This window comes from Peromyscus maniculatus, chromosome 1 (genome assembly GCF_049852395.1).
Source record: "Peromyscus maniculatus bairdii isolate BWxNUB_F1_BW_parent chromosome 1, HU_Pman_BW_mat_3.1, whole genome shotgun sequence".
Lineage (NCBI taxonomy): Eukaryota > Metazoa > Chordata > Mammalia > Rodentia > Cricetidae > Peromyscus > Peromyscus maniculatus.
The window spans coordinates 29,722,757-29,742,149 of record NC_134852.1 but is presented as its reverse complement, the minus strand read 5'-3'; the positions used below and the strand labels follow the sequence as shown (position 1 = coordinate 29,742,149).

The 19,393-nt window shown below is 53.3% G+C and overlaps 1 protein-coding gene across 3 annotated transcripts; it reads left to right on the top strand.

Moving 5' to 3' along the window:
* Positions 1-1,504: 1,504 nt before the first annotated feature.
* Gipr (gastric inhibitory polypeptide receptor) lies at positions 1,505-17,252 on the top strand. 3 transcript variants are annotated; one of them, XM_076572662.1, is made up of 18 exons: positions 1,505-2,277; positions 4,183-4,294; positions 4,542-4,690; positions 5,745-5,808; positions 6,758-6,908; positions 7,280-7,379; positions 7,851-7,958; positions 8,343-8,446; positions 10,576-10,679; positions 10,850-10,994; positions 12,766-12,925; positions 13,120-13,180; positions 13,455-13,524; positions 13,650-13,738; positions 13,819-13,957; positions 16,098-16,139; positions 16,225-16,425; positions 16,605-17,252. In XM_076572662.1, the coding sequence occupies exons 5-17, from the start codon at positions 6,852-6,854 to the stop codon at positions 16,423-16,425; spliced, it is 1,380 nt and encodes a 459-aa protein (XP_076428777.1). In that variant the 5' UTR covers positions 1,505-2,277; positions 4,183-4,294; positions 4,542-4,690; positions 5,745-5,808; positions 6,758-6,851; the 3' UTR covers positions 16,605-17,252. The 3 variants fall into 3 exon arrangements, with proteins under 3 accessions (XP_076428777.1, XP_042128222.1, XP_042128230.1); XM_042272288.2 differs by having other exon boundaries at positions 1,506-2,277; positions 4,610-4,690; positions 16,225-17,252; XM_042272296.2 differs by having other exon boundaries at positions 1,507-2,277; positions 7,284-7,379; positions 16,225-17,252.
* Positions 17,253-19,393: the final 2,141 nt, after the last annotated feature.

Sequence of the window (19,393 nt, the reverse complement as noted above, 5' to 3'; positions counted from 1 at the left end):
TAGAGCCCCTGCCTAGAATCCCCCAGTGAGGGGCTGGGGGTGTGGCTCAGTGGTAGAGCCCCTGCCTAGAATCCCCCAGTGAGGGGCTGGGGTCGTGGCTCAGTGGTAGAGCCCCTGCCTAGAATCCCCCCCGTGAGGGGCTGGGGGCGTGGTACACTGTTAGAGTGCTTCTCTGGCATGCATGAGGACCGAAATGATAACAATAATACCATTAATAAATACAATAAGAAGACAAGCAGAAGAGACTGGCTCAAAACACGAGGAAGGCTGATTGAAAAGACCTGTGAAGTTGAAAGAGACAGACGTGAAGGAAGAGAAAATTACCTAAATTAGGAAAGAAAGACGCAAACACTGAATGTGGGGTTGGAGAAAAAGAGAAAGGAGAGGTTTCGTTGTTTGTTTGGTCCTTTTGACAGGGTCTCCTTGTGTAACCCTGGCTGACCTGGCACTTCCTCTGCAGATCAGGCTGGCCTTGAACTCACAGGGCTCAGCTAGCCCCCGCCTGGGAGTGCTGGGATTGATGCTCTGTCATGCTGCACTAGACAGGAGGGATTTGGAGGAGAGCGGGAGAAGAGAGAGGGAGGGGAGAGAGAGCAAGCACAGAGAGAGGAGTCGGGAGAACCAACAGAGAGGAGATAGGCTGGCGACTGGGAGAGACAGGCTATATTTAGAGACCGGAAGAGCCAAGTATGCTGGAAAAGCAGCCAGAGTGTATGTAGTCAGGGGCTGAGTCTCCTGGGGCGGGTGAAGGGTGGGCTGCCGCATGGTGCAGCCTGGGAGCAGCTGAGCAGCCAGGGAGGCTCCAGGCTGCTTCTTCAATGCCTGTCCCCAGAGACTGCAGGGACCCTAGACAGAGGACAGGGCTGGGCAGGAGCCAGTCAAGGACCTAGACAGATGTTCCCTCCTCTGCCTTCCCATCCTACATGCCTGCCCTGTGTCCACCTAGAGTGAGCAATGGCCCGGAGGGTGTGAGGATGCCTTTCTGTCTTCAGGAACATCTTTGGAAATTTAATACACACACATGTATTTATTTATCTGTGTGTGTGTGTGTGTGTGTCTGTGTGTGTGTGTGTGTGTCTGTCTGTGTGTGTGTGTGTGTGTGTGTGTCTGTGTCTGTGTGTCTCTGTACTGCTGTGTACGAGTGGAGGTCAGAGGATCACCTGTGGGAGCTGGCTCATCCTCTCCTTCTACCGTGTGGGTTCCAGGGATTGAGCTCAGGTCGTCCGTCAGCTTTGGTGGCAAGCACGCAAGCACACTTACCCACTGAGCCATCTCGCAGGCCCCCTTTTGAGATTTTTTTCATTAGCAAATACACAACGAGTCTCATTGAGATACATACATGTATGTATGTATAATGTGAGCCTGTCTCCTGGCTCACCTCTTTCCTGTTTCTGACTCATCCTCTACCTGCATCCTGTGTGGGTTTCTTTGTCGTGACTCAGTGAGTTTCATTAGTGCTGCTTACAAGTTCCTGGGGAAGGGGTGACGGACAGGAGCATGGGTACCTGTACCGTACTGTAGATTCTCAATGAGGGGGTGGAGCCAGGGGTCCCCGCCCCCTCAAGACTATCTTTCAGGCTCACCCTCTCTCATCTCTCTCTTCCTCCCTTCCCCCTTCTCCTCTCCTTTCTCCTCGTCCTCCGTCCTTTCTTTCTCCCCCTCTCTCTCTGAAACAGCGCTTCACTCTGCAGCCCAGGCTGGCCTCAAACTCAGGATCTTCTTGCCTCAACCTGCCCCAGTGTTGGGATGACAGGCCTGAGTCTGCACTCCAAGCTCTTCCCTCCATCTCTTTCCCCTTCTTCTTCGTCTTTTTTTTTTTTTCCTGGGTGGGGTTCAAGACAGAGTTTCTCTGTATAGCCCCAGGTGTTCTAGAATTCACTCTGTAGACCAGGCTGGCCTCGAACTCACAGAGATCTGGCTGCCTCTGCCTCCCGAGTGCTGGGATTAAAGGCGTGCGCCACCGCCGCCGCCACCGCCGCTGCCACCGCCGCCTCCGCCTCCGCCGCCACCCGGTCTCTCTCCCCTTCTTATCTCTCCGGGTCTCCGGTTCTTTTCCTGGCCCTCTTACCACTCCTGTCCATCCTTCCTCCCTCTCCAGTCCAGTGACCTTCATGCCCTCTAGAAGCCCAGCAGGCTCTTCCCACCCCAGCTGTCCATGAGGTGCTCTTCAATCTCAGACCCCCTTCATGCTCCACTTCAGGGACAGACGCTTTCCCAGGATCCACAGGACTCCAGGAATGTGGAGCAGAGAGCACAGAGGCCCCCAGGGGCCAGGCGGTAAGGACCCTCATCCCCCCCCCATGCTCTCTGCTCCCTGCCTCTGATGTGGACCTCAGGCCACTCCCTGCCTTTCCTGGGGCCTCTGGGCCTCAGCTTGTCCTCTGCAAAATGGGCAAGCTTGCCTCTGTCCCACTTATCACACAGATCCCAGGGGAGCAAGAGAGCAGCTTGAACTAGTGGTGTGGACTGAGGGGGAGATGTCGACACTGAGTTCTCATGCTGGGCTCCAAGTCTCCCCATCCTAAGTTCCACGAACAGATGTTCCCTACATCTAGAGTGGAGATCCCGGAAGCAGGGATTGTAAAAGCATGGGTGATATATGGGTTCCTGTAACCATGGGACCACTTCGAGATTGCTGCGGGTTAACGTGTGACAGTGGGAATCACAGTGTGTGGACAGGTAACTGTATGACTGGCTGTGCGACCAGCGAGGGTCACGTATTTGACACACATAAGCTGGGAGTGGTGACCCTTAGGTACAATACACACCCAGCATCTGGCAATTGGAGGCCGGATGATGAGATCAAGGCTAGCCTGGGCCATAGAGCATCCTTTCTCACAAAATAAGAAAAAATGAAAAAAAAAGATGACATGGGCCAGCAGGATGGTTCAGTGGTTAAGGGTGCCTGCCATCAAGCCTGACAACACGCATCCCATCCCTGGGAACCTACGTGGAATGTCTGTGGTTTGTGAGTGTGGATGGAACAATGGTATGGTTGTGTGCCTATGCGGCACCCAGTGTGAAGACGAGAACATATGCATTTGGTGATTCCTGAGGAGTATGTGCTGTTGTATGTGGGGACACACACTGTGATGTGTGTCTCGAGTGACAGTGTTTGTGGGTGTGGGTGTGACGCTGTGTGATGTGTGTGTGACACTGTGTGATGTGTGTCTCAGGGGACAGTGTTTGTGTGTGTGTGTGTGACACTGTGTGATGTGTGTGTGACACTGTGTGATGTGTGTGACACTGTGTGATGTGTGTGTGTGACACTGTGTGATGTGTGTGACACTGTGTGATGTGTGTCTCAGGGGACAGTGTTTGTGGGTGGGTGTGACACTGTGTGATGTGTGTCTCAGGGGACAGTGTTTGTGGGTGTGTGTGACACTGTGTGATGTGTGTGAGACACTGTGTGATGTGTGTGTGACACTGTGTGATGTGTGTCTCAGGGGACAGTGTTTGTGTGTGTGTGTATGTGAGACTGTGTGATGTGTGTGTGAGACTGTGATGTGTGTGTGACACTGTGTGATGTGTGTGACACTGTGTGATGTGTGTGACACTGTGTGATGTGTGTGACACTGTGTGATGTGTGTCTCAGGGGACAGTGTTTGTGGGTGTGTGACACTGTGTGATGTGTGTCTCAGGGGACAGTGTTTGTGGGTGTGTGTGACACTGTGTGATGTGTGTGTGACACTGTGTGATGTGTGTGTGACACTGTGTGATGTGTGTCTCAGGGGACAGTGTTTGTGGGTGTGTGAGACACTGTGTGATGTGTGTCTCAGGGGACAGTGTTTGTGGGTGTGTGTGACGCTGTGTGATGTGTGTGTGATACTGTGTGATGTGTGTCTCAGGGGACAGTGTTTGTGGATGTGTGTGACGCTGTGTGATGTGTGTCTCAGGGGACAGTGTTTGTGGGTGGGTGTGACACTGTGTGATGTGTATGTGTGACACTGTGTGATGTGTGTCTCAGGGGACAGTGTTTGTGGGCATGTGTGACACTGTGTGTGACTATCAGCTTGGTCTGAGAGACAGAGGGCCATGTGAATCACACACGCAAGCACGTGTGTCCTGGACACTTGTTGAGGTCCTGCTCTGGGTAATGTCCTCCTGGGACACAGACTAGTGGCAGCTAGTCTGATGCGGTACACCGAATTGACTGTGAGTATGTGTGCTATTTATTGACAGTGTTTCCGGGAGCCGATGTGGCTGCACATGCCTGTGCAACTGAAATCTGAATCTCGGCACTTTAAGAACTGAGGCAGGAGGATCCAAAGTTGGAGGACACCTGGTTTATATAGTAAGACTGTTTTATTAAGAAACAACAAACAAGCCAGGTGGTGGTGGCGGCGGGGCACGTCTTTAATCCCAGCACTCGAGAGGCTGAGGCAGGTGGATCTCTGTGAGTTGGAAGCCAGCCTGGTCTACAGAGTGAGATCCAGGAAAGGCACAAAGTTACACAGAGAAACCCTGTCTCAGAAAACCAAAACTAAACCAAACAAAAACAAAGAAAACAGGGCTGGAGAGCACTGGTTGCTATTCTACAGGACCCAAGAGGACCCAGGGTTCAGTACTCAGCACCCACAGGAAGGCTCACAACCATCTGTAACTCCAGTTCCAGATCCAGTGCCCTCTTCTGGCCTCCTTGGGTACTGCATGAATGTGCTACACACGCATCGGTGGCAGCAAAACTCAGGTAAAATTAAAGCGAAACAAGTTAGGGACTGGGACTCTGGATGGCTCAGGTGGTAAAATGCTTGCTACGCGAGGGTAAGAGCCTGAGTTTGATCCTCAGCAGCAAGTAAAGCTGGGTAGTGTGTGTTTGCTATCCCAGCGCTGGAGAGGCAGAGGCAGGCAGGTCTCTGTGAGTTCAAGGTCAGCCTGGTCCACATCCTGAGTTGCAGGCAGCCAGGGCTACACGATGATACACTGTCTCATATATATGAGAAAGAAAGGTGAGCAGTCCCCGAGGAAGGGCAGCAGAGGTTGGTCTCTGGCAGCCATCCACATTTATGAGGACATTTGGGCACACACACACACATGCAGGAATGCAAAGTAGTCAGCACCTGCCAAGTGTGGTGGCACACCCCTTTCATCCCAGCACTCGGGAGGCAGAGGCAGGTGGATCTTTGAGTTCGAGGCCAGCCTGGTCTAAGGAGGGAGTTCCAGGACAGCCAGGGCTCCACAGAGAAACCCTGTCTCGAAAAACCAAAACAAACAAAAGTAGACAGCACCCGAGAATGACATCAGAGGTTGTCCTCTGGCCCTCATACCCGTCCACACGGACATGCACCAAGAATGACAACAGAAAGGCCATGGTGTTGGGACTATGGGATGCCAGGTTGTGTTTGCTCGTGTGTGACGTGTCCACGGCCCTAGGCACACAGCCGCGTGTCCCTGTGGGTGAGAGACTGGCTCCCTCGGCACGGCCCCACTTAGAGAGCTGTGAACGAACCTGTTACTCACAGAGTCACACTCCCTGAGCCTCCGCCTCCGTTCTCCCGCTCGCTCCGATCCTGTGCGAGGCTGGGGAAGCGGCTGGATGGGGTGGTGTGTTCTGTGGCTGGGGGAGGGGGAGGGCCGGACCATAACTGTGCGGCTGCTCCTACGTGACACAGAGTGGCTGTGATAAACGTGCCTGCTCCCCAGTTCCCACTCATGCACAGAGCTCCCCCCCTCCCGTGCGCTGTTCCGCCCCGGCCCCGCCCCCTCCAGCACCCCAGGCAGCCAGCGCCTGTCACCTCTTCCAGAGCTCAGGCAGGCGAGGCAGGGCAGCCGTGGCCGGAGAAGGAGGCTGGAGCGGACCGGGCACAGGTAAGGGGTCCCCATCAAGCCCCTGCCCTGGGCCTATCTCTCCCTAGTCTCTGTCTCTCTATCCCTCCCTTTGTCTCTTTCTGCCTCTCTCTCTGCCCGGTCATCTTTCCCTTCTTCACCTCTCCTGGTCTCTAGATGAGTTTATTTCCACTATTTCCCCGTTCTCTATCTCGCTCGCCCCGCTTACTTCTTTCTGTCTCTGAGCCCACATTTTTGTCTCTGTCTCCCCCCCCACACTTTGGTCTCTGATCTCTTGCTGCGGGCGGTCTCATTGTCCCTGAGTCTTTTTCTGTTTTCATCCTGTCTCTGACTCTGTTTTTTGTTTGTTTGTTTGTTTGTTTTGTGTTTTTTGTTTTTCCGGAGCTCTGAGATTCCCTCTTGAAACCCGGCTTTCACATTGTCTGGGTGGGGGTGGATGGTGGTTGCGGTTAGAAGAATTTTTCAGAGCATTTAGCTTGCTGAAGTCAGAAACCCAGGGTCTAATTCCTGAGTATTTGGATGCTGGGAGAACGCTGTCCCTCCGGCTCTGGGCTTTATATACGTATTCAAAGCCAGGAAAGTTTTAGAAGATGGGTACCTATCTAATTTAAACACACTTCGGGCTGAGAACTCATATGCCTGCTTCAAGTTCCCTTCTAGACTTGACTGCCGGTTTCTATCCCCCCCCCCCACACACCCCCTGGAGGTCCCAGGTTCCCGAGTCTCTCCCGTCTAGCCCTCTGGGTGACACTGACACTTCTGCCCGTCACAGCTCTAGGGCAACAGGCCCCTCAGCAAACACCCCTCCCTTCCACCTCGGCTGCCTCAGCAACACTTAGGAGGGCCTGGGAATCGCTTAGCTGATCCCGGCCCCACTTAACCACTGGAGACTGCGCCTAGTCCTGCCCCACCCCAAATCCTCACGTGCGGAAATGGGGGGGTGGCCTCAGACTCTGTGTGCTTCTGGCAGGTGAGCGCTGCCCGAGGCTGACGTGTGGATTCTGCCCTGGGACCCTCCAACCCAACTGCCTCCCAGTGGCCAGAGTCTCCATCACCCTTCAAGGATGCCCCTGCGGATCCTGCTTCTGTGTTTGTGGGGACTGCCACTCCAGAGGGCGGAGGTGAGGACCTAGAGAGACACAGGCGGTCTGGGAGGCTGGCTCTTAAGCCTTCCCCTACCTCAAGGAGCGTTTTGAGGCTGCCCGCCCCTGCCCGCAGTCTGGCAGTTTCTACTCACACTTTCAGGACCTCACAAGTCCTCCCGTGGGGTCCAGCCACCGCCCTCCTCTGATGCTCTCCAAATCTGCCATCTCCCATACCAGATCCCTTGGCGGTTTTCTAGGCACCCCAATTCCATCTGAAAGGTTTCCAAGCCACCCAGGAGTCCTGGGTAAAAAACTGACCAGCCCCTCCCTCCAAATCTCTGACCGAGCTTGCTGCCTGGGAGGGGTCTTCCTGGGGGAGGGGGGTCCTCCGTTCCCTTTTCTCTTAGACAGATTCTGAGGGGCAGACCACGGGGGAGCTGTACCAGCGCTGGGAGCGCTACGGCCGGGAGTGCCAGGAGACCCTGGAGACTGCAGATCCACCCTCAGGTGTGGCTAGAGGGCTGGGCGAGCTGGAGGAAGGGGGCTGAGAGAAGGAGTTGGCAGCCAAACAAGGAAATCTGGGCGGCTCGGGTAGGCAGCGAGGTCCCGGGTTGGCTTCAGCTGAATAGGAGAACCCTAATCCCAGCACTCAGGAAGCAGAGGCAAGCGGGTCTCTGTGAGTTCGAGGCCAGCCTGGTCTACAGGGCAAGTTCCAGGGCAGAGAAGTGGGAGGGGTCGTGGGCGTGACCTGCATGGCAGTGGGCGGGGTTTGGGTGGAGCTTGATAACTGAGCGGTCTAGATTTGGTGGGGGGAGCCTGCGGTATCTGCAGTGGGACTTGGAGGATGGATGGGCTTGAGGTCTGGTGACAGGAGCTTGTGGCCTCTAAGGGGATGCTAGCATCCTGGAGGTGTGGAAGAAAGAAAAGCTGGGACGGCTCCTCTCCTCCAGCCTCTGGCTCCGCCGCCCTCTCCCTCAGGCATAGTCTGTAACGGGTCCTTCGATATGTACGTCTGCTGGGACTACACGGCCGCCAACACCACTGCTCGGGCATCCTGCCCCTGGTATCTGCCCTGGTACCGCCACGGTGAGGCACTTCCCGTACCCCTCATCCCGGACTCCACATTCGGGCAGCTCACCCAGTCCCTCCTGGTCCTATTTGTCCTGTGACCCTGTCTGTCAAGCCTGGTATTCCCTGATGTGTCTCCTGGGCTCTGTCACACGATTCACTTTCCCTGACTTTATTTATTGTGTGTATACGTGGACGCGCGCGCTATAGCGCGTGCTATGGGGTGTGACGATAAGAGATCAACATACAGGAATGTATTCGTGTGGGTCCCACCAGCGCTACCAGCGACTCTGCCTGCTGAGCCCATGGCAATCCTCCTGCCTCGGCCTCCCGGTTGTCAAGATTACAGTGATGAACCTCTATATACCTCTTTTTCTGATTCCCTCCCTCATGCTCCCATAGTGGCTTCGGGCTACGTCTTCCGCCAGTGTGGCAGTGATGGCCAGTGGGGGTCTTGGAGAGATCACACTCAGTGTGAGAATCCAGAGAAGAACGGGACCTTTCAGGTGAGACGAGGTGGAGGGTGCAGGTTAGCGTGTCTGGAGAGAGCTGCAAACAAACCAACAACAAAAACAAAAAACACCTCCGGAGCTTCTGGCCCAACTCCACACCTCTTTGTACTGAGTAGCACTCTGGGTTGTTAGTAATCAAAATCCAACTCAGACTTGCTTCAAGTAGAAAAAGGAGCCGTGTGCCCGTTTCTGAGACTGAGACCTGTACTGTAAGGTGACAGCATCAGGCGGAGTAAGACCTAGGGCTCAAATGACCCACAGGCTCTGTCACCAGAGCACGCTTGTCTTCCTCTGTGAGCTCCAGGCTTTTTGTTTGTGGGGCATCAAGAAGAGGTAACCCCACTAATGTCAGACTTCTTTTTTTAAAAAGTCCTTTATTTATTTATTTATTTATGTGTGTGTGTGTGTGTGTGTGTGTGTGTGTGTGTGTGTGCGCCACAGTGTGTATATGTGGAGGTGAGAAGACAACTTTGTGGAGTCGGTTCTTTTCTTTCCACCCTTCTGGGGATTCCAGGAATTGAACTCAGGTCACCAGGTTTATGCGGCAAGCGCCTTTACCTGCTGAGCCACCTGTGTATGTGTGTGTGTGTGTGTGTGTGTGTGTGTGTGTGTGTGTGTGAGAGAGAGAGAGAGAGAGAGAGAGAGAGAGAGAGAGAGAGAGAGAGAGAGAGAGAGAGATTTTGAGACAGGATCTCTCTGTGTAGTTCTGGTTGTCCTAGAACTCACTTTGTAGACCAGGCTGGCCTTGAACTCACAGAGATTCGCTTGTGTCTGCCTCCCGAGTGCTGGGATTAAAGCCACCATGCCTGGCTTTGCCATTTAAAAAAAAGAGTTATTTTATTGCTTTTAATTATGTATATGTAGTCCCAGCACTCAGGAGGTCCAGGCAGGTAACTCTGCAAGCTCAAAACCAGCCTGGTCTATATAGTGAGTGAGCTCCAGGTCAGCCACGGCTGCATAGGAAAATCCTGTCTCAAAAGAAAAAAAAGTATGTCTGTGTGTGTGTGTGTGTGTGTGTGTGTGTGTTTCTGTCTGTGTGTGTATTTGTGTTTGTGTCTGTATTTGTGTTTGTATGTATGTGTCTGTGTCTGTGTGTGTATTTGTGTGTGCATGTGTGTGTATTTGTGTGTATGTCTATATATGTGTGTATTTGTGTATGTGTATTTGCGTGTGTCTATATATGTCTGTGTCTGTGTGTGCATTTGTGTGTGCATGTGTGTCTGTGTGTATGTCTATGTGTGTATTTGTGTGTTTGTGCATATTTGTGTGTATGTGTGTATTTGTATTTGTGTATTTGTGTGTGTGTCTGTGTGTGTCTATATGTGTCTGTGTCTGTGTGTGCATTTGTGTGTGCATGTGTGTGTCTGTGTGTATGTCTATGTGTGTATTTGTGTGTGTTTGTGCATATTTGTGTGTATGTGTGTATTTGTATTTGTGTATTTGTGTGTGTGTGTCTATATGTGTCTGTCTGTGTGTGTATTTATGTGTGCATGTGTGTGTCTGTGTGTGTTCAGGTGCCAAAGTTAGCTGTGTTAGATTCCCTGGAGCTGGAGTTACAGGTAGTTGTAGCCACTTGATGTGGGTGCTGAGGATCCTACCCTAGTTTTCTGCAAGAGCAGTGCTGTTAACCGCTGGTCAGTTCTCCGGCCCTGGTTTTTTGTTTGTGCTTGCTTGTTTTAGGACAGGGTTTCACTCTGTAGCCCAGGCTGGCCTCAAGCTAGAGACACTCCTCCTGCCTCAGCTTCCTGAGTGCTGGGATTGAGGGGTGTGCTGCCATTCCTGACTCCTTAATCCTTACACCACATCCCAGGACCAGTGCTCATTGTCCTGTGTTGAGTCATAGTCCCACATTGTTTACTAATCACAGTGTGTGTGTGTGTGTGTGTGTGTGTGTGTGTGTATGCTCCCAGCCTTGGAAGGGAAGGATGGAGTCATCCCCACTTAAAAAAGTACTTCAAGGAGAAAATCAGAGTGCTTCACTTTGCAAGAACAGAGAACAAAGGGTACTTTTCCCAGAGGAGAATGGGTTGTCGGGAGAGAGGAGGCCTGCTGTGCATCCCTGCCTCCTACTCTGGGCCAGCTGGGAGAGTCACATCTTCTCTCGCCTTCCATGTCCCCGCCAGGACCAAAGGCTGATCCTGGAGCGCCTGCAGGTGGTGTATACAGTTGGCTACTCCCTGTCCCTGGCCGCTCTGCTGCTAGCCCTGCTCATCTTAAGTCTGTTCAGGTGAGGCTCCCAGCCCTGGGTGGGGTGCTGGAGACACAGTCCTCGGTTGACACTAAGTTGGGAGATGGGGGGGCTTGAGGGGAAGGGGTGGGGGGTGGTCAGAGGGACTCTGGATGACCGAGGAGAGCTCTCCAGGGGCCCCCAGCCCTCTTGTCTCTCAAAACCTCCAGGCGGCTGCACTGCACTCGGAATTACATTCACATGAACTTGTTCACGTCTTTTATGCTGCGGGCAGCGGCCATCCTCACCCGAGACCGGCTGCTTCCTCCACTTGGCCCCTACACTGGGGACCAGACTCCTACCCTGTGGAACCAGGTACTCCATCTCCTCCTTTCTGCTGGGACCAAGAAGTTCTCCATCTATTTCCATACCTTTCCTCATCACTGTACCGAGGGCATGGGAGCAGGATGGGAGGAAGAAATGGATGAGGGGGATTTGGAAGGTACCAATTCATTCCTGGATATGGGGAGGTGAAGAGAGGTGTAAAGTAGGACTCTAATAATTGTTGGGTAGAGCTCAGTAACAGAGTACCTGTGCCAGTACTGGGAGAATTGAAAGAAAGATTAAGAGGCATCCAGGACTGAAGAGAACCGAACCCTCTTGCAGAGAGGATCCTGGTTTGATTCCCAGCATCCACAGGACAGCTCACAGCCATCTGTAACTCCAGTTCTAGGGGATCTAATGTTCTCTTCTGACCTGTGTGTGATACATAGACATGCATGCAGGCAAAACACCTCTACACATTAAATAACAACAAAAAGGGCATCTAGATAGCTCAATGCATAAAGGCACTGTTAACAAGCTCAATGACTTGCGTTCAGTCCCTGAAACCCACATGGTGGACAAAGAGAACCAACTCCTGAAGGTCTTTGTGGTCACACAGCTTGGCATTTAATTTGTTGTTGTTTCTTTTCTTTTTATTTTATTTTATTTCTTTTTTCTTTTGGTTTTTCAAGACAGAGTTTCTCTTGTGTAGCTTTGGAGCCTGTCCTGGGACTCGCTCTGTAGACCAGTCTGGCCTTGAACTCACAGAGATCCATCTGGCTCCTGAGTGCTGGGATTAAAGGCATGTTTCTCTCTCTCTCTCTCTCTCTCTCTCTCTCTCTCTCTCTTTCTTTTCTTTTTTTTTTTTTTTGAGACAGGGTTTCTCTGTGTAGCCCTGGCCATCCTGGATCTCACTCTGTAGACCAGGCTGGCCTCAAAACTCAGAGATCTACCTGTCTCTGCCTCCCCAGTGCTGGAATTAAAGGCATGCGCCACCACTACCTGGCAACATTTAAAATGTTTTTAAATTTTATGTGTGTGAGTGTTTGCCTACATATATGTATTATGTATGTATGCACACCGTGTGCATGTCTGGTGCCCCCGGAGGCCAGAAGAGGGTGTCAGAGCCCCTGAGCTGCAGTGTGGGTGCTGGGAATTGAATCTGGGTCCTCTGGAAGAGCAGCCAGTGCTCTTAAGTGCTGAGTTGTCTCCTCAGTCCCAGGAGTTCAGTTCTTAAGAGCCAGTGTGGCAAAAGCGACTTCCTGGGATTCTAAGGGTACTCCACTGTGGGACAAAATAGAAAGTGCCAGTCGTTAAGGAGTCACTGTGGGACCGTCCTCAAGTGAAAGTGAATAGGGTGAGCTACGCCATCTGCTGGGGACCCAGAGTAAAACATTGGAAAGCAAGAAAGAGATGGAGATGAGCCCTGTCTAGTCAGGAAGTCCTGTAGTGCCAGTTATGTGGGAATTGGAGTAGAATTGACATTTTAAGACTCAAGTGGGCTACAGAGCAAGTTCAAGGAGAGCCTGGACAATTTAGTGAGACCCTGACTCAAAGAGAAGAGGAATGGAATGTAACTCAGTGGTGGAGCCCCTGCCTAGAATACCCCAGTGAGGGGCTGGGGGTGTGGCTCAGTGGTAGAGCCCCTGCCTAGAATCCCCCAGTGAGGGGCTGGGGGTGTGGCTCAGTGGTAGAGCCCCTGCCTAACAAGCAAGAATCCCTGGGGTCAAGCCCTACTGCACAAAGGAACACACGCAAATAATAAAATAAAGGCTTGGGGATACCTGTCTGCCTTGACTTCCCTTGTCTGATGGCTCCCTAGGCCCTGGCTGGCTGCCGCACGGCCCAGATCGTGACCCAGTACTGCGTGGGTGCCAACTACACCTGGCTGCTGGTAGAGGGTGTGTACCTGCACCATCTGCTGGTGATCGTGGGAGGCTCGGAAAAGGGCCACTTCCGCTGCTACCTGCTTCTTGGCTGGGGTGAGGCCTGACTCCGTGCCCTCCCACCCTCTGCCCAGCCCAGCGCATCTCGGCTCCCCACTGCCCCGCCGACCCGCGTTGCCTTCCCTCCCACCCCCTCGTTGAGGAATTCCGCGGGTCTTGGGCCTGGAAGGGGCTCGTGTGCACGCTGACAGCTGCGGCGGGGTGGGGGGCGGGGATCGGGGTCTGCACAGGGGCCCCCGCGCTTTTCGTCATTCCTTGGGTGATCGTCAGGTACCTGTTCGAGAACACGCAGTGAGTTGCAGGGTCTAGGGGCGGGGCCTGGGTTGTGGGCGGGGCTACATGGAATGGGGCGGGGGGAAGGGTGGAAACGGGACCCTGCGGCGAATGTGGGCGGGGTCTAAAGAGGCTTGGCGCGCGGGAAAGGTGGCTTAGGAGGCCTCCTGGAAAGCTGGGTGGGTGGGTCCTAAAGAAGGTGGGCAGGGCCTGGTGAGGGACGCTGCCTGATTGGGTGTGGCTGGGGGGTTGGGGGGAATTGTGTATCTCAGTTCTACCCTGCCTCCTCCAGGTGCTGGGAGCGCAACGAAGTCAAAGCCATTTGGTGGATCATTCGCACCCCCATCCTAATAACCATCTTGGTAGGGCCAGTCTCGCCTCCTCCAGGCTGTGCTCAGGGATTTCCCATTCTGGGGAAGCGGAGCGCCAACCTCCCGTCCCACCCCCAAACCGAATGGCTTCTGGCTCAGTCTCTCTCTCCTCACAGATCAATTTCCTCATCTTCATCCGCATCCTGGGCATCCTTGTGTCTAAGCTGAGGACGCGGCAGATGCGCTGCCCCGACTACCGACTAAGGTGAGGGCCCTTGCGGGGAGGCAGATGGGGCCGGGTTCAGGGGAAGGGACGTGGGGACCGCCAACACCCTCTCTTCCCAGGCTGGCTCGTTCCACGCTGACGCTGGTGCCCCTGCTGGGTGTCCACGAGGTGGTGTTTGCTCCCGTGACGGAGGAACAGGCTGAAGGCGCCCTGCGCTTGGCCAAACTGGCCTTTGAAATCTTCTTAAGTTCCTTCCAGGTGCTCTGACAGGGTGTGCGGAGGCTCCCCCTCCCCCCTCGGACCTCTCTTTCCACCCGGGCACAGCACTACTATCATCCACCCGAGCAGCCACTCACTGGGGTGCACCCATGGGGTTTCATTCATTCATTCATTCGTGCCCGCATTCATCATGCATGCGTAGGAAATACCTAACTAGGGTTGTCCTGGGCTGGGGGTGGGGGTGGGGGTGGGCAGTGGGGATGGTGGTAGAGGACCATACAGCCTTCCTCAGCACTGCCTTCGGGTGGACTGAGATGGGGCAGAGTTAGTTTCTGGCACTTGCCAACTTCATGGCTTCCTTTACCTTTGGATGGGGCTAGAGTGAGACAAGCCTCAAGTGCAGAATGTAAGGGAGTAGGTCGTTCCAAAATGTGAGGCCAATGCGGATGGTACCCGACCCTGATAGACCCCTGAGCCCCAGTCTTCTCCTCTCTAAAATGGGCACAGTACCAATCTCCCTGGGAAGAATGTGCATCCATTAAAGGAAGCAAGAGCAGATGCAGCTACAGCCAGGGGCCAAATGGCTACCTCCCGCCCCCTTCTGTGGGAGACACCAGGAGCAAACACCCTGTGTAGACAGCCAGTCACACATCGGGGGCACTGTTTCAGAATGAGGATCCCTGGGGCCAGAGGGCAGCCAGTGAGATGGAGAGAGGGCGCCTCAGCTGCAGACCTGGAGGCGGGAGCAGAGCGGCAGGCACAGAGAAAAGAGAGGACCAGTTCCCTGAGCGCAACTTCAATATGTCTTTTTTCTTTCTCCTGGAAGAGGAAGCATGTGACTTGACTTAGATTTTGATAGGATTGTAGAAAATCATAAGGAATAGCTTTTTGTTGTTGTTGTTTTCTTTTTCTTTTTTTTTTTTTTTTTTTTTTTTTTTTTTTTTTTTTTTTTTTTTTTTTTTTGAGGCAGGGTCTCTCTGTGTAGCCCTGGCTGTCCTGGAACTCACTCTGTAGCCCAGGCTGGCCTTGAACTCAGAGAGATCCGCCTGCCTCTGCCTCCCGAGTGCTGGGACTTAAGGTGTGTGCCACCACTGCCTGGCATAAGGAATATCTTTTTTAAAAAGGATTTAAACATTTTTTTTATTTATTCATGCATTTTATGTATATGAGTGCTCTATTTGCATGTGTGCCTGCATGGCAAAAGAGGGTATCAGAGATAAGAGGGCGCCAGATCTCATTACAGGTGGTTGTGAGCCACCACGTGGTGGCTGGGAATTGAACTCAGGACCTCTGGAACAGCAGCCGCTGCTCTCAATCACTAAGTCATCTCTCCAGCTCCCATAAGGAATATCTTAATAGCCCATGTTCATAACTGACTTGAAAATTAATGAACTTAAACTAGGCATGGGGGCTCAAACCTGTAATCTGTCTCCAGCTGGCCAAGCATGTGCTCCATTACTGAGCAAACCTCAAGCCCCGTAATTAATTAATTTTTTTAAAATTACTTTTTGTGTATTGATGTTTTAACTAAAGTGTCTGTGCACTGTGTGCATGCAGTGCCCACAGAGGCCAGAAGAGGGCGAGTAATTAATTTCAGATGGTTGTGGGCCATCATGTGGGTGCTGGGAATTGAACTTGGATCCTCTGGAAGAGCAGCAAGAAGCCTTAACAGCTGAGCCATCTCTACAGCTCTAATCAATTAATTAGCTAATTGATTAATTATTTTTGGAGACAGGGTCTCACCAGTAGTCCCGGATATCCATTGAACTCTGTGTAGACCAGGGTGTCCTCAAACTCACAGAGATCCGTCTGCCTCTGCCTCTGAGTCCTGGGATCAAGGGCGTGAGCCACCACCGCCAGGCTGCACTACATCTTTTGACACACAAATACCTCAATTCTTCCAGCCACCACCTTCATTTTCCGTGACGAAGAAACCGAGGCACAGAGTGGTTAAGCAGCTTGCCCCAAATGTGGAAAGCAGGAAATCAGTTTACACACACACAGGACGCTCCACTGAGGGACTCTGTTCTCAGGCCCCGGGCGGGGCAATTCAGGGAGCCGCCAGTGAGCAGGTGCCCTCGGTACCCAGGACCAGGGCGGCAACAGCCACAGCACTTTGGGGCTGGGATCGGCGGCGCAGTCCACAGCGGCGATCTGATTGATCTCTCCTCTTCTGCAGGGCTTCCTGGTGAGCGTGCTCTACTGCTTCATCAACAAAGAGGTAGGAGAGGCCGGCCCGCCCACCCGCCCGCGCCCCCTGGCGGCCGCGCCGGGAACGGCGCCGCCCTGAGCGCCCCGCGTTGCAGGTGCAGTCGGAGATCCGCCGGGGCTGGCGTCACCGCCGCCTGCGTCTCAGCCTCCGCGAGGAGCGCTCTGGTCCGAACATGGAGCTCAGCCCGCCGGCCCTGCCCTCGCGTCCTGCACCCCGGGAGGCCCCCATAGGCAGCGCCTGGCCCTCCGGGTCTCTGCACGTGCCTGGAGATGAAGTCTTGGAAAGTTACTGCTAGGTAACGGGACTCCTGTGTCTGTACACTTGGCATGTATTGAGTGCCTACTGTGTACCAGCCCCGGTGTGGGGAATGCTGGGGAAACGGAGGGAGAAGGAAGGAAGACAAGGTCCCTATATGTATATATTTGTTGTGGAATGGCTTATGAAAAGGATTGAGATGTTTAGGACCACTGACAGGGAGGCCGCTTGTGAAAACGTGACGCTTTTAAGCCATGTTTGAAAGAAGTGGAGACAACCTGAAGAGATGGAGGACAAGACTCCAGGCAGATTCCAGTGTAAAGGCCCTGGGAACAGGAAGGATGAAGAAGGGCTTCCGTGGCTGGAAAAACCTTGGACATGCAGACGGGAAGAAGTGGGCAAGGGGTGCAGAGACGGGGATTTCCTCCCAGGTGCAGTGAAGATTTTATTCTTTTATTTTATGCATACGACCGTTTTGCCTGCATGGATGTATGTGCACCACATGCATGCAGCACTTACGTATGCCTGAAGGGCAGAAGATCCTCTGCGACTGGATGGTTGTCAGCCTCCACGTGGGTGGGGTGAACTGAACTCCATCTCTCCAGCCCTGCGTTTAGCAGGGCTGTCTGTCTCCTTGGCTCTTTCCCACACAGTTGTGGGCTCCACAGGGACAGATTATTGGGGGCAGGATGTGAGCTGGGAGCCCAGTGAGAGGAATGCAGGTAGCTGGACCAGAGGGAGGCCACAGAGGGTGAGAAAGATTTGCTGATGGATCCCAGGAGAGGGATCAGACTGCTGGGACAAAAGGAGGGAGAATCGAAGGGCTCTTGGCCTGTATAAGGCTGGTGAGACTCGGGGGGGGGGGGGGGGGGGGGCTGAACATTAGCATCTGGACCCACTGCTGGCAGTTAGGACACACCCTTCCGCCTCCCAGGGAGGACGGAGAGGTATTTGGGGATGCAGCCTCACTGTGGCTGGTCCACCTGCGTGTGTGTGTGCGTGTGCGTGTGTGCACACATACAGACCTCAGTTAGTGGGGGGTGCTGTATTTTCCCCAGGGTCCCCAGAAAGATGTGCCCCACAGCTGACCCTGCACTTCCCACCTCGGCCTTTGGCGGCTGGGAGTGGAGGCCCTAGTAAATCAAGCAGGAGAATCCTTGCTTCTTTATGGGGTGGGAGATGAAGGCCAGGCTGGAAAGGGAGATGACCAGGGTGTGTGTGAGGTCTTCTGCCATAGACAGTAAGGGGCAGCTGGAGCCACACGTTGCCCCTGTGCTCCCCCCTGAGAGAATCTCATGGACACTCTTTGAGACACATGAACAAAGTAAAGCTATGTGTGTGAACCTGCCGCTTCTCTGGAAAGAACACGAACAGCAGAGCTGGACAAGGGGGTGGGACAGCTGGACAGCTGTGGTCCCAGCACCTGAGGTGGTGGGAGGAGGTCGAGTTGAAGGTCACCTTGATGGAAAGCAAGTTGGATATTTGAACTATGTGAGACCTTCCCTCAAATAAACAGCAAAAGCAGCAGGAAGCAGCCTAGTCCATTTCTTGGCTGTCCCTGAATTCCCAACTTGTCTGTACTGTTCCCTTCTCTGGGACCTGCAGCTCAGGTTGCCCAGGACTTCATGTGATCACTCCCACACTGCTTGACTCACTTGGGGTCCATCATGTCTGACTGGTGCAATCCCTGAGGACCTCTACTTCGGCTTTCATCCCCAAAGGGATAATCTGAAAGCAATCAAAGGCAGAGGCAGGGTTATTGAAGACTGTTCAAAGCCAGCCTTCCTTACTAAAATTCATGATAGTCAGGACTCAAGTGAGATCACATCCTTTCCCCAGAAATAATGTGGTCAGGAAGTAGTGATGTACACCCCACCATCCAGGAAGCTGAGGCAGGAGCTTGCTGCAATCTGAGGCCAGCCTAGGTTATATAACAAGACCCTAACAAAACCAGAAGGGGCCAGGGGAGACGCCTAGGTGGGCTGGGCGTTCAAGTCTGAGGACCACGGCTCCAATTCCTAGCACCCACATACTTGGGAGAATGATTGTGGGAGCTTCCCATGTAAGCCTGGGCCTCCATACATACAAAGGTGTGCACATGTAGCCATTCATATGTGAACATGCATACACATGTATCGATTCTTACATCTGTCTGATCTCCATACAAATGTGTGCAAATGTATCCATACACATGTGAACATGCACACACACACTCTCACCACATGTAATTAATAAAAACTAGATAGAAGCACCATTTGGGCAGCCAGATGCCCAGGACTACAACCTTTCCATGTCTGCTAAGTAGTGCTCAGGGCGACAGAGCAGGGCTGGAGCCCAAGCCTGAGACCTCAAGGCTTCAGGGCAGCTGTGTACAGAGATTGCCTACCAGCTTGGCTGCATGGCTTAAAATTTATTATTTGTGTTTTTTAGACAGGGTCTCTCAATGTAGTCCTGGACAAGAACGCACAGGTGTAAAGGTCCAGCAGCCACACCCAGCTCCCTCTGCTGCTCTTCAGGTCACCACACAGAGGGGCTGTCTGTCTTCCTCCCTGGCACTGTGGCCCACTCCCCCTGTGAGGCGGAGGTTGCAGTGGTGCTGGTGGGGGACCCAACGGGAAGGCCAGCTGAGACACAAAGTACCTTTGGCAGGTCTGGAGGCTGCAATCCCGGTTCTCAGAGCACACTGGAAGGAGCTCCTGGGTGAGCTCTCTCCTCAATGTCCCTGTTTCTGAGCCCTAGAGAGAGCCTAGAAGAGCATGGAAGCCCATCAAGTGGGAGGAGGTGGAGGGGAGCCCAGGCTAGCTAGCTCCTTTCCGAATGAATGCACTTCCAACAGAGCCTTTTCTTGTGGAGATGATCTCACTATGCCTGGCTCACCTCCTGCCTCAGCCTCTTAAGCTGTGGGATCATAGGCATGCAACACTGTGCCTGCCTTTGTTTTCGTTTGTTGTATTGTTCACTAGGCTGTTTTGTTGTTTGTTTTTTGGAAACAGGGTCTTACTGTGTAG

Bases quoted from the DNA above. Each gene is read 5' to 3' on its own strand.
- Gipr (XM_076572662.1), top strand. From the start codon at position 6,852: ATGCCCCTGCGGATCCTGCTTCTGTGTTTGTGGGGACTGCCACTCCAG. The intron at 8,447-10,575 runs GTGAGACGAGGT...TGTCCCCGCCAG, and splicing joins AGAAGAACGGGACCTTTCAG to GACCAAAGGCTGATCCTGGA. The intron at 10,680-10,849 runs GTGAGGCTCCCA...CAAAACCTCCAG, and splicing joins CTCATCTTAAGTCTGTTCAG to GCGGCTGCACTGCACTCGGA.